Genomic DNA, 14,584 nt, shown 5'->3' with positions numbered 1-14,584 from the left:
AGTTCACAGGAAGCTCAGGATGCGTGTACCCGAGCCAGTGAATGAATGGACCCGGCACCATCTCCTGTCTCCCGACCACGCACTTAAGGCTTCTTTAAATTCCGCCTTTTCTCAGCTCTGCTCTGAGCTGGAGCGGGAGTACTCACAGCTGCAAGTCTTAATCCTCTGACCCGCCTGCTGGAGACCACCCAGCTGCGTGGAACACACACAGATAAAGCTCAAGGTCCAGGGACCCAGACTCCAAAACCGGAAACCCAGGCATTCACTTGGGATCCAGGCTATAGGAAAAGATGAGCATTAAAAGGAAGACAAATGAATTTGCTTTGAATTTTCAGAAATACAGAACAAGAAGCCAGCTGTGGTTCTCCCCAGGGACATGGGCCTCTCGTCCTCCTCTCTAGCCAAGACAGGATGTGAATTTGCAGATCCCATGGCCTCCTTGGCTTCTCTCACAGATGTCACTGTGCTTTGTCTCCTTTGTCCAGCCAAGTGCCCACGGAAACTCTAAAGAGAAGTAGGGTGGATGTCTGTCATTCCCCTCTCTCCTTCTGCCCTGTTGGGGGCAGCGGTCTCACGGAGCTGCCCCAAGCCCAGCTCCCAGGGATGCTGGTCTCCCGGATACAGTCTACCTGTCTAAGTGCTGGGCAGAGGCTGGGCTCCTGGATACAGTCTACCTGTCTAAGTGCTGGATAGAGGCTGGGCTCCTGGATATAGTCTACCTGTTTAAGTGCTGGATAGAGGCTGGGCTCCTGGATACAGTCTACCTGTCTAAGTGCTGGGCAGAGGCTGGGTGCCTTCGGGCCTGTGTGGTGGCCAGTCCATCAGAAAGACTGATAACATTTAAAAAAGAAGTTACCACAGAGCTTTCTGGAGTGGCTCAAGCTTTAGTTTCAGTACTTTAGGATGCTGAGGCAGGAGGATTGCCATGAATTTGAGACCAGTCTGTGCTACATAGTGAATTCCAGGAAAGTTTGAGTTACAGTGTAAGGCAGTCTCAGAGAGAAAAAATAAAAAAATAAAAAAAAACAAAGAAAACTAAAAGTAAATGTGATCACGGGATTCACACTTACAATAAAGTGAGGAAAAGAACAACAAAGATAATTGAGGAGGAAATCTCTTTATAAAATCAAATTGCTAATTAGACTATCAAAGGGAAGGTAGTTTGGGTAAGATACATTTTCAAGAGGATTGTAGTCTTATCGGCGACTATAAAGATGCTAACCAAGATGCTGCATATTCCCAAGGATACATTTGACTCGCTGTTGCTAACAAAATGTGAGTAGCAACAGGAAGAACAAATCCTTCTCAGTTTAAACAATTCCAGAAGAAAGTGTATTTCAGCTGTGAATCTGCAGTGTGCCAGCAAGATAAGAGCAAGTCAGCACAGTCTAGAACAACAGACCAGGGCTGCGGAGACGGCCCCATTGATAAACTATCTACAGTCAGCACAGTCTAGAACAACAGACCAGGGCTGCGGAGATTGATAAACTATCTACAGTCAGCACAGTCGAGAACAACAGACCAGGGCTGCGGAGACGGCCCCATTGATAAACTATCTACAGTCAGCACAGTCTAGACCAGGGCTGCAGAGAAAATTTGGGCCACTTGCTAAACTCATATATATAGGTGGCTGAGTATGTAACTCAGTGAAAGTTACCCAGAATTCCTGAGACCCGGTGTTCAATCCCCAGTATATAAAACAGTTACTAAGTAATACCACACATGACTTGGGACAAGACCAGGCCTAAGAGCTTTAACTTATTTAAAGCACCTCCCCAAAATTTTACCAGAATTAAAGGGAAAGTTCAGTAAGAAAACAAAGTTTTAAGTAAAGTTCAGCTAAGAATTCTAAAATGAAGGACAGAATTTATAAAGCTGCACTTAATAACTTATGTAGGCAAGGATCACCAAGAAATACTAAAACCATAGATCAGAAGGTCACTGTTGAACTGTATTCTAATACCCTGAGAGACCCACACTCCAGACGTGGTAAATGAAGGAAACCGTGTTTCTAATGTAGTAGTATAGTAGTTAGCCCTACACCAAGTGACCCCATGACCTCCCTGAAGGTGGAACAGCCTGACACAGAGACTCCCAAGGAGACGTGGCGTCAGCGGGAAAATGCAGAGTATGAGACATTACACACAAGAACTGGCGTGTGCGCTTCGGAAGGTACCCTGGGCTGGGGAGAGAGGTCAGTCTGCAATCCGTGAGGATCCAGGTGCAAGCCTCAGATCTCCATATGGAAAGCCAGGTGCGGTGGCATGCTCTGGGGAGTCGAGCTAGGCAAATCCCTGAGGCTCACAGGCCAATCAAAGACCTGTCCCCACTCCCGACAACATACAATGACGACCACCGCCACCACCAAAGTGCATGGCACCTAAGGTAGGCGGCACCTGAAGCTGATGTGGAACCGAAGAATGTAGGCAAGGGGCAGAAAGGTATTCCTTCTGATGTTCTTGAACCTTTCTGGAGCTGCGTATGTTTTCAATGTAGACTTGGAAGAAGATGTTTGATATTTACGTTGGTGCTGTTCCAAGCCAGGGACAGGATGACTTGGCCAGAGCAGGCTCCCCATCCCAATACTCAGTAACCAGTTCATTGCCAATGCCGGTCTACATTAGCTAAACAAATCCAGATGTAAAACCTGGAGAGACGTTCAAGGAATCTTCAGCTCTCAAATGTCTTGCGTGCACGGACCTGTCCCCGGCAGTGTTCTGTCTTCCTTCCCACTGGTCCCAGTGACCCCAAACTGAAATACTTCCAAGCAACTCACTTTCCAAACGAAGTCTCTGCTCATCCCATTTCCTCGCCTGAGAGGCTGTTTACTGCTGGCCAAAAATCACAATCTCTAGGGTTAACCCAGAGTTCTCTTTGGAAATTCTGCTAGACCACCACCTCTGCCTTCCAGTTGGAGGCAGTCTCCTGTGTGGTCTTCACACGTCTCTTAGAACACAAGTCCCATTTTTCTTGCATTTTGGTCTCGCTGTGACGATGTGTTCCCCACACCAGGAAAGCTCTGTTTACCTCTGTCACTCTGTGTGACATACAGATTTGTTAGGATGACTTGATACCCACTTTCTTTAGAATCCTCGGTAAACCTGCTACTGATGTGTAAGTCACTTTCCCACTGTGGGTTCCTGAGCATCTTGGATTCTTCAGTTCTCTGGGCTATGGAGGAGCAAAGTGCTTGCTGGAAACCTGGAGCCTTGAATTTCCACACAGCCTGCAGATCTGCAAAACAAGACAGAGAGGCTGAGGCTGTGTCTCAGGAGAGCACTTGCCCTGCATGCCAAGGCCCCAGGCTCATCCTTAGCACCAGAAACAAGTACACATGCCCAGCTGTCAGCCAGTTCACCAAGTCACCGTGCACATAGATATGACATCATCAGTCACGTGGAGACATCACGTCATTGGGGCACATAGGAGATATCACGCCATCAGGGCACACCAGAGACATGACATCATCAGTGCACATGGAGACATCACGTCATCAGTCACGTGGAGACATCACGTCATCAGTGCACATGGAGACATCACGTCATCAGTCACGTGGAGACATCACGTCATCAGTCACGTGGAGACATCACGTCATCAGTGCACATGGAGACATCACGCCATCAGTCACGTGGAGACATCACGTCATCAGTCACGTGGAGACATGACGTCATCAGTCACATGGAGACATCACGTCATCAGTGCACGTGGAGACATCACGTCATCAGTGCACGTGGAGACGTCACGTCATCAGTCACGTGGAGACATCACGTCATCAGTCACGTGGAGACACCACGTCATCAGTCACGTGGAGACACCACGTCATCAGTCACGTGGAGACACCACGTCATCAGTCACGTGGAGACACCACGTCATCAGTCACTTGGAGACATCACGTCATCAGTCACGTGGAGACATCACGTCATCAGTCACGTGGAGACATCACGTCATCAGTCACGTGGAGACATCACGTCACCAGTCAGTGCACATGGAGACATCATGTCATCAGTCACGTGGAGACATGACATCATCAGTGCACATGGGGGCCATTGAGTCAGCTCTTGGGAAAACGGCTGAGAAGTGGCCTAGCGTAGCCATGTCTACACAAGGGGAGGCCAGGAGAGCAGTCTGCTGTCTTGTCTTTAAGCCTGAAAGATGTGGGCTACTGATGGCTGCTATTGTTGCTGGGTCTTTATAAAGATTGTTCCCCTTTCTCTTTTAGAAACTAGACTCATGAGATGAACTAACGATTTTGAGTTTCTTAGGCTAGGAATGGATACGAACCTAATAAACTCATTAACCGCATCAATCGAGTGTCTTCAGGCACTCGGAGCAGCTCACGTTGATTCCAACAGCGTCTGTCTCTACACAGTAGCACCAGGTGATTCCTTAAGGGGTTCTCTAGCTCTCCGTAGCTTTTTTTAAGTATTAGAGATAACTGAAATTCTTATTTAATGGTTTAATAGTGATTAGTACTAATAATTTTCTTGTCAACATAGCCCATGGTTTGTTAGACGTAAAGAAGTATGACCCAGAAGGTAGGTACTTTTGTTTGGCTTTCATAGACGATTGCTCTTTTAAGTCATTAGCTTGTACGGATGTCTCTTGGATACATCCCGTACTGAATTGAATCACAAAATCACCTTTATATTTTCAGGGCTTGACCACACTTTCCAGACACAGGAGACTGAGGGAACTTTCTCTGTCTGAGTGTATCAACATCTCCGACGTTGGAATTCGGGTAAGAGGATGAGGGTTCCTGCTAAGGGGCTAAGGTTAAAAATTAAGCTGGAGTTGAATAAACTTTGTAAGTCACAGTAGAAAGGACAGACAGGAGCCAACGCCCAATACACAGAGTCCATGCTAGGCGTCATGATTTAAAGCTAAATGCTGCTCCCAGGCTTTTGTCTGAACACCCAGTCTTTAGCTTACAGTGCTATCCGGAAGGCACGGAGCCTTTGGGAGGTGCAGCCTGGCCGCTGGAGTAGACCACTTCCTCCGTTCTCTAAGGTTAGACCAGCCTCTGGGTCTGGCCTGTCTACTCCACATAAAGAAAGGAGTCCCTGCCACACACTGTGGCCACAGTGAATGCTGCCATACTTCCCCATCACTGTGGACCGAGGTTTCCCTAAAGCCATGAGCCAGAGCCCACCTTCCTCCCTTAAACCGCTTTTGCCAGGTGTTTTTGGTCTCTAACACAAAGGTCACTAAGACATTGTACAGGTCGGGTCTAGGGTCCGAGATGCCAAAGAAGCTTTGTGTCCTTATTTCGTCCCCATCTTTGTGCCAGGCTTGCAGGATCAATAGGGGCATCTACCTGGAGAGTGATACACTTCTACGTGGCCCAAAGTTTTCACACATAGAGAAAATAGTTTACAAAATAGAAACTAAAATATTAGAAAATCTAACCGTGAAAATTGGGGGAGTTTAGAGACTACACTTTCTAACTCTTGGGAGTTATCCACACAGTTCGCAGTGTCCTTTGACAGATGCACAACATGAGCGAGTGAGTGAGATGAATTATCATGCTCAGCTGACACTTGAGGAATTCTCGAGAAGGGTAGAGGGTCCATAGGCATGGCCCGAGTACCATGCAGGAAACTGTAAAGTACACAGTACATGTAAGCCACAATGAAATTATTTTAGCACCTTAAGCATTTCAGTGTGTGTGTGTGTGTGTGTGAGAGAGAGAGAGAGAGAGAGAGAGAGAGAGAGAGAGAGAGGCTCAAAATTGCATCTTGGGCATGCATTGAACGAGAAAGAAATGAAAAATAAGGGATCTGTAAAGCTGTGGTGGGAAGCAGGGTCTGTTCCTTCCAAGTTTAGTCCCTGCACCAGCTCTGCCCAGTGCAGAGTTATTCAGAAAACAAAGCTGCTTCAAGATAAAGGGCCAGAAAGTGAAAACCTTCATATGGGACAAGATTATAAGTCTATAATAAGAAATTACAGATGCTGGGGTGCACATAAAATTCTATGAAAAGAAGCCAAAAGATTTGTGTAAATTGTGGTTTAAATGTTGGTTAATCACACACTTACACAAAGCCATTAGCGTGATACAGTCAGGTTTTCAAAAAAATCAAAAAGGTGACAGATGAGAGATATGAGAGATTTAAAAACAAAACAGTCAAGCATCATCGCAAATAAGTGCGCCATTAAGATGTCTCAGTATTAACGTGACATTTTAGCATTATGAATATCTTACATTGTTCTTGACAAGTCTTGGTCCTAAATCAGCACACACACATACACGCACATGCACGCACCCACACGCACCCACACACATGCACATGCACACACATGTGTACAAACACCTGTTAACAATTTTTATGTGTATTTGAGACACAGCACCATATTTTGATGATGTTTATACACAGTGTGAACCATCTACTTAAGCACCCACCTGATGGCTCATTTATCCATTCGTCCACGGGCCGGGAGTAAGACTGGCATCGCGAGGTGACTGGGAGAGCCCAAACAAAGCAGAATTTGACCGAAATGCCGGGAGAAACCAGACTCTGCGACATGACTCCAGTTTGCCTGGGAGGAAAGACTTTCTCTGAACTGGTGGCTAGTAGTAGGGGTTGTTCAGGTGTAGGTGATTATAGACGTTAAATAAGTCTTTACTGGATGAATGAAGGCCCCAAATAAAAGTTAAAAATATTGACATTTCTAATATTGAGTTCCATTCTTTAGAGAGGAGGCAGTTGTATCTGGCCGGTAACTAAATCTTTTAGAAGGGTTCTAGCACACCCCTGTGATGTCAGCCTCTAAATATCCATCCCCGAAAACGTGTTTCTTGGGGCACAGCTGAAGCCAGAAATCAGGAGAGCCCCGCTTTCTGCCATCTGTGTTTAATCCTATGGCTCCAGGCGTCTCCCCTACTCCTCTCTGGTGCCCAAGTTTAATTCTAGGCGAAAGTGTGTGCTTGTGCAGTGAAATGCTGGTATTTCTTTTTCAAAAGTCTAAACTTTCAAAATTGCTCTTTATTTTCTGCAACCTAAAGATACCTTTTTAAAGAAACATGAGATGCAGAATTATTTCATTTCCAGTTACAAAGATCAGATGTTCTACTCAGGAAAAAATTTCTTTCTCGTCGTCTCTCCATTTTCCCCCTCCTCTCTTTTGTTTTTGGTGTGTGTGTGTGTGCGCGCACACACGCATGTGTGTTGGCTTTTCAATAGTCCAAGGGTCCACCTTGTTCAACAGTCTCTGGCCAGCCTGCTGCAGACATGTCTGTCTGGAGTTTCAGAAGATTTATCAGGACTCTAACAACAAGGTTGCGTCACCCTCCTCTGCTCTTTCCTCATCTAAAATCGTTTGCTTTAACTCACCACTTTTAATTAGCCCCCAAACATTGTTTATGCCAGATTTTCACCACTCCCTTATTGACTGATAGCTCCTCCCTCCGGTGCTAAACCAAAATTGATTTTGGTCGCCTTTGATACATCTTGGCTTCCACTGTCAAAGATGGGCTAGATGAGTCAGCTCCCCTTAGCAACTATTAAAAAAATCAACACTGATTCTATTTAGTTTCCAGGATTAAGTCATGCAAAAATTACCAAAGTAGGAGATTTTGATAACTACACCTAGTCTCCAGGGATAAAGCTGTGCTCATGGGTTGAAAGGGAAACAGTTAAGAGCCCTAGTCAGCTGACCTTAGTCGATAGCCTGTGGTACAGCTGACTCCGAGCTGTCCTGGGGGAAGTTGAACAGCAGACTTGGGCGTTTCAGCACCTGGCTTTAGTGCCCAGAAAAGCCTCTGCTGTTGCCTTCACTCCAGGCTAATGTCGAGAAGCGTTGACCAGAAGGTCTATGAAGCAGCTCCCAGAGGGCTCAGCCTGTAGATTTTTTAAAAAGTGTTTGAGAAGAGGAACTAAGTAATTTCTTGATCGATTTAAAGGGGTGGTCATTGGTACTCATTGAAAAGCAACAGCCACAAAACCTGGAACGATGGAGAAATCCCTGCTGCACGGATCATCCACGCTGAGAACAGTCTGCTGAGCTTTACAGTCAAACAGCAGATGCCAAGAGAGTCAGGAGATGTGGGATCAACCGGTGTGGGGGGCACAGATATCTGGGTGTCATTGTTTCTTCAACGGCTGGGAGCAAACGCAGAGAGCTCGGCGCTTTGCTGCTCCTTGACTCCAATCTGTTTCCAATTTTAAGCAGTCCAACAGGGTTTGAAACTTGCCAGACTTCAAAGGATGTGGGATTCAACAGCTTCTCAGAGTCCTGGAGCTCAGAAGGTTCCAAGAGATTCTGGAGTGCCGGGTACCATGTTTTCCTGGCAAAGCACCAGGTGAAGCCGAGTAACCCCCACTGCAGGGCCGGCTTCCCGACCACTCCCACCGTGAGAACTGGTAGGGAACTGGTTTCCCTGCACTTCCTAACCGACTCAAACATCTGTTATTCTCAGGTCAAGTGTCCACAGGGAAGAACGTGTTAAAAGCAAGATAATCCTTAGGAGGCCTTTTCTGCCCCTAGGCTACCCCCAGAATATTAGTTTATCACACGTGAGATGAAACTTGCCTAAAGTTAAACAAAACCTGTCAGATTGCCTGCAGGCCAAGTAAAAAGGCAAGGAAAGAAAGCACGGGACCCCACACTCCCATGACAGTAGAGTTTGTGACACACGCAGGATTTGTCCATTGTGTTGTGCCTGACGTGATCAGGATGCCTCAGGAGAGCCGTCGTTCCCTGGGTTATGATTTCCGTGATTCTCCTTGCTTTATTTCCTTTCTGAAACCCTCCTGACAGCAGGTGGCATCCCAGGCAGGCAGTGCTGGTCCATGACTCTCGAGTCAGTGCCGACAGACAAGACAGCTCTTGGGATGGCTGCTATTTGTGCCAACAGAAAAGATGCTCTTGCCAACTTCCCAAAGCCCATGAGATAGGTAGAGATCTTTTTATTTCGCTGTTCCAGATGAGGAAAGTTAAGGTTAAAAATGTGTTAGAGTCACATAAGCCCACAGGTTCCAGGTCTGAGCTTTTCTACAAGGCTAGAAACCTCCCTTGACTAGATCATCTTTGGTTCTGAAAAATGAAATTTATGCTCTGGCCATGCTGAAGCAGGCATGGGCAGCCCATATATGATGATTCTGTTGAATTTGTCCATATTGGGTCTCATGATCTAAATTGATGAGGGCGACTGACTACGTCTCTTTCTCAAGAGGGCACCAGATCTTATTACAGATAGTTGTGAGCCACCATGTGGTTGCTGGGAATTGAACTCAGGACCTTTGGAAGAGCAGGCAGTGCTCTTAACTACTGAGCCTGGTGGTGCAGGCTGGTAGCGTGTGCTGAAGGAGGCAGAGGCAGGAGGACCTGGAGTTTGAGGCCAGCCTGGACCACACACATCTTTGGTTCTATTGTGTCCTAAGATGAAGGGGCAAAGTCGTACAGACAGACCTGAGACTCAGTCTCTAGAGACACTGGGATGCATGAGGCTGTCCTTGGATGACCGTGGTCTCGGTTGTCATTTTCTTGAGACAATGTAAGAAAAAGGACAAAAAGTAGTGAGGGTGACTGGACAGAAACCAGCAGCCCTTCTTTCCTGCCCTTCTTGTCCACTGGACCACTTCCATGGAGGAATGGAAAGTGTGGGTGTCCTTGTTGTCCTTTGACCTCTGGCCCATTTCTAGTTTGTGGATAAGATCTGAAGCCAGAAACTATTTTGGATTTTTTCCAACAAATTCTGCTTACCAAAACATAGTTTCCCACTAGGAGATACGTTGTTCTGTTCTTTCCCTGCTCTTCTCTCGGGTTTTCCAGGGTGCATGTCAATCACTGCTTATTGCTCATCTCCCTGTCCCCCAGTTCTCCACCTCATGCCTTCCTTCCATGCATCTACCACACTGTATACTTCAAAAAAAAATTCCCCTCCTTTAGTCCAAACTTATAACAGGACGTGTGATGTCAGTGACCATCCAGATTAGTGAGAAGATGAACAAGGCAATCTATTTTGGGGTCAGAAGGAAATACTAGAATTTCTAAGACTATTAGATTTTTATTGATAGTATTTGCTGATATATACTTAAAACTTGTTTAATCAATTATATATCTACATACTTTACAAAGTACATTAATATGTATTTATTGAGAGTATCTAGTTAAAATATTTTTTACTACTTGGGAGGCAGAGGCAGGCGGATCTCTGTGAGTTCGAGACCAGCCTGGTCTACAAGAGCTAGTTCCAGGACAGGCTCCAAAACCACAGAGAAACCCTGTCTCGAAAAACCAAAAAAAAAAAAAAATAATTTTACTATAGTTTTTCACAATTTAAAAATTTTGGCAGTGCCAGAGAGAGTCTGAAGACAATAATGGTACCAAGCCCTGTTGGCCATCTGTCAGCAGTGGACCAGGCACCGTGAGGTCGCTTTTGGCGTATTAACCCGCTGAAGCTCCCAACAAAGAAATCACAAAGTGCCACATTTTCCCGTGCTGCAGAGAAGAGCATAGAGACCTAGGGGAGCTGAGTAATTATCCAGTGATGCTGAACCCAGCCAAAAGGTCCCTAGACCTTGTGCAGGAAGGAAAGAGTCCTGGCCACCTGCCATCTGCAGGAGTGCATTCTCCTCCCTTGATGGACTCAGTCAAAAGGTCCCTAGACCTTGTGCAGGAAGGAAAGAGTCCTGGCCACCTGCCATCTGCAGGAGTGCATTCTCCTCCCTTGATGGACTCAGTCAAAAGGTCCCTAGACCTTGTGCAGGAAGGAAAGAGTCCTGGCCACCTGCCATCTGCAGGAGTGCATTCTCCTCCCTTGATGGACTCAGTCAAAAGGTCCCTAGACCTTGTGCAGGAAGGAAAGAGTCCTGGCCACCTGCCATCTGCAGGAGTGCGTTCTCCTCCCTTGCATTAAGAAGAGTCTCCATTCTCTGTGGAGTCTTCCTCGGTGAGCTAGCCTTTATCTATGGGCCATAAGGATAAGTGGACACGGCTTCTAAAGCTACAGACAATGCAGACAATAAGGTAGCTACACAAACAGCTTCATCCAAGGAGATCCAAGGAGAACATAAGAAAGCGAGGGAGAGGAGTAGGAGTTTGGAGTCATTCCTGCTGCCTGGAAGAATGATTGGGCTTCGTAGACCACAGCTGAGCAGGCTGAAGCCAACATCTCTTTCCCAGATTGCCATGTAAGCTTTAGACAATGTGAAATATGGAAGCTTCTTTGCAGATGCTTGCTGTGGCCTTGGCTTTGTCCCCTTTCCTCCCATACTGCTCTTTTGCTGTTGAAGAGCAGGGATGTCTTTGGAGGCCTGGCTTCCCAGCAGAGGGGCAAGCGAGACCATTCTCACCAGGATGGGGCTCCAGGCTCTGCAGAGCACATGCCCAAAGCCAGGACCAGCCCCCACGTGGTCCGATGTCTGGTAGGAAGGAGGCTGTCATTGAGGAAATGCGCCTCCACATGTCAGGACTGTATGAGGCCCAAGTGCATCATTTATAATTGGGGAAATTGTGTTTTAGTTTGTGCCAGTCCAGTTCATCTTTATTAAAGAAGTTAGTTCTTGAGAGCACAGTGGTTTTTCCAGAATTAGCAACAGAGAAAAAAAAAAAACAAAACAAAAATCTCCAACTTTGTAGGACAACTAATGGGGCCCTAATAGGCTCATGACCATGAGAGCGGACGACGGAGGGAGGAGTTTGGGGCAAAGCTGCCACCTGTTGAGATGGGTTAAACCAGGCTTTGGGCAAAAGAGCACTGGTGTGACAATCGACAGAGAGGAGCGAGGTCCCCAGTTTAGGAATGTAGTTATTAGCCCCCACACTGTGACTCAGTGCAGGAGACATGGGGTGACATGGACATTCTCCGTAGAAGTGTTCCGCACAGCAAGACGGGCTGATAAACTGGAAGGGAGTCAAACTTGGTCGCATTCCATACTCCTTCCGCCTTCACAGTAAGGCACTGACTCGGAAGAAGTGCAAAGGGGAGAATAAGATTGACGTGAGCGACTGGGGCAGCTTTGGAGCCAGCGGAGAACCTGGCAGTTGTCTCTGGAGGAGACCACGCTGAGACACGCCTGCAGACGTGGGACCTCGGGGCTGAAGAGGTGCCTTGCATCTCCCTTTAAAGCCAGCTTTCAAGGTTCTCCTTTTTTGATTAATTGTTATCATTCTCTGTGTACATCAGGTGTGCCACAGCATGTGTGGGCTCAGAGGGCGACTTCAGGAATCTGTTCTGCCCACTGTGTTCCTGGCTGTTGAACACTGGTCATTAGGCTTGCATAACCAGCACCTTCACCGAATCGTCCGATCGGTCCCTCACAGACCAAACACCGTAGGCGCTATGACTTGTCTCTTTGCCCATTCTCTAAGAGGAAACAATATTACCCCCCACCTTGCAATATCAAAATTCTCGTGTTATTAAGACAGACTTAATTTTCTGGAAGACACTTGCATAGGACCAATCCACAACCCATACTTACTGAGAATGTACTATGTTCTAATGGGGTGCTTGTGGAAGCCCTTGAAACTAGCACAGTTCCAGAAAGGATCCCAAGAGACTCACTGCAGTCCTTTCGGCAAGTGAGCTGAGAGACAAAGCCATCGATTCCGGTCAAAGGTGGATTCCCTCGGTACCACCCTGGGTGTTCCCCGAGCTTGTTTATATCCAGCGACCCTTCTGTCCCCGAACAGTGACCCCTTCCAATTCCTGGATCGCTTGGTTCTAGACATTACAGATTTCCATGTGAAGTTAGTCACAACCCAGGGTGAGTCAGGTCCAGAAAGTGCTGAGCCCCATGGAAAATGCCAGTTCTGCATGGGCTCTGTCGTCACTGTTGGCTGCTGCGGTCAGAGAGGGATAATGGCCAAGCCGGCTTTCTCTCTGTCAGTATCCAGTATTTAACAGTGGTGTCACAGAAAAGCTACCAGCAGCTGACACTTAGCCCTTCCCAATGGATTTACAGTTTCTGCTGTCCAGACTGTCGCACATCACAGTATATGGATGTTGTGTATTCACCGTGTGTGTATTCTCAGGTTCGTCATTACCCGTTCTCTGTGTGCTTACTGTTCTGTGCTGAGAAGTTTTCACATCTACCTGGACTGTGTTGCTTAGGCTTCTGTCAGCTTCTCATGAGCACGGGTCATTTCAGGAGAGGGAACCTCAGCTGAGAAAATGGCTCCGTTAGATTGGCCTATGGGTTAAGTCTGTGGAGTGGGAAGGCCCATCCCACCCCGGGCAGTGCCACCCCTGGGCTGGTGGAGAGTGAGTGAGTGGTCATGGTTGCCGTAGGGATGGACTGTGACCTGAAGCTGTAAGGTGAAATAACCCTTTCATCCTTCAGGCTGTTTTTGGTCAGTGTTTTCTCACAGTGGTAAAAACAAACACAATGACATCACCATCAACTGTAGTAATCACCCGTTGACCTTTTCCCTCCAACACGCCTGCCATCCTTGACAGTGGATCAAGTTAATCTCGTCTGGGTGCCTCCCACTCTAGTTCATGTGTAGCTAAGGCAAGCACTAAACTTTGTGAGGACTCACCATGTGCTACACACCAGCAGTTCCTGTACAGTCCCTCTGATCATACTCTACACAGCATGGAACTTTAGCAGTAATTGATTTGGGTAGGAGCTATATCATATATACAAACATATTACACATATAATCTGTGTAATCATCCTTTAGGATGGGTCCTATTAACTACTCCTCCCCGCCCAGAGCTGGGTGCCTTGCTAGACTGTATCTCCTCTAAATGTCCCCTTCTCTGTATCTGTGAACTAGCTCTTCCTCATCCTTAACTCTAAAACAAAAACAGAGGCAGAAGCGGAGGGAGAGAGGCACTCATGTTAGCATCAGTCCGACAGCCATGAGTTTACCTGACACTCAAGTCCTTCCTCAGTCCCGAAAGCAAGGCTGGCATGTAGTCCAATGGGCATCCAGTTTCATAAAAATAAGAGCTATTATCTAGGAACCCAGTAGAGTTGCCAAATCTAATGCTCAAAGTAAAATTAATGGTGAAGGGTTAAGTAGAGAGAACTCTAAGCACCTGAGCACTTTTCAGAGTGCACTGCACCTGGGGAGAGACTGATGGTTGCCATGGTTACATTGGTGAGGGGGAGTGGCTGATGGTGCCATGGTTACAGTGGTGAGGGGGAGTGGCTGATGGTGCCATGGTTACAGTGGTGAGGGGGAGTGGCTGATGGTTGCCATGGTTACAGTGGTGAGGGGGAGTGGCTGATGGTGCCATGGTTACAGTGGTGAAGGGGGAGTGGCTGATGGTTGCCATGGTTACAGTGGTGAGGGGGAGTGGCTGATGGTGCCATGGTTACAGTGGTGAAGGGGGAGTGGCTGGTGGTTGCCATGGTTACAGTGGTGTGGAGGGGGAATGGCTGATGGTGCCATGGTTACAGTGGTGTGGAGGGGGAGTGGCTGATGGTTGCCATGGTTACTGTGGTGAGGCAGACTTCTCTTGTATCACTTGGAATTAGTCATGGCATCTGATCTCCACTTGTCTTGGTTTATTCTATTTTTACAGTCACACATTTAGCTTTATTTTTGTGGATCATTTTGTTTTTTGAATATCATTTTTATTTTAAAGACTTTATTATTTTATTTTTATTCCCTCCATCGTGTGTGTGTGTGTGTG

The 14,584-nt window shown here is 46.9% G+C and overlaps 1 protein-coding gene across 1 annotated transcript in view; it reads left to right on the top strand.

Moving 5' to 3' along the window:
* LOC121434711 (dynein regulatory complex subunit 6-like) overlaps positions 1-14,584 on the top strand; it is a 182,443-nt gene that overhangs the window by 156,856 nt on the left and 11,003 nt on the right. Inside the window, exon 18 of the mRNA XM_041633614.1 lies at positions 4,655-4,738. Coding sequence (XP_041489548.1) covers positions 4,655-4,738 — 84 coding nt within the window. The remainder of the gene's footprint in view (positions 1-4,654; positions 4,739-14,584) is intronic.

The sequence above is a fragment of the Microtus oregoni genome, unplaced genomic scaffold, assembly GCF_018167655.1.
Source record: "Microtus oregoni isolate MIOR12 unplaced genomic scaffold, Mior012 000044F_ref0000062, whole genome shotgun sequence".
NCBI classification, from domain to species: domain Eukaryota; kingdom Metazoa; phylum Chordata; class Mammalia; order Rodentia; family Cricetidae; genus Microtus; species Microtus oregoni.
The sequence above is the reverse complement of the archived record's forward strand: the minus strand, read 5'-3'. Positions and strand labels throughout refer to the sequence as shown.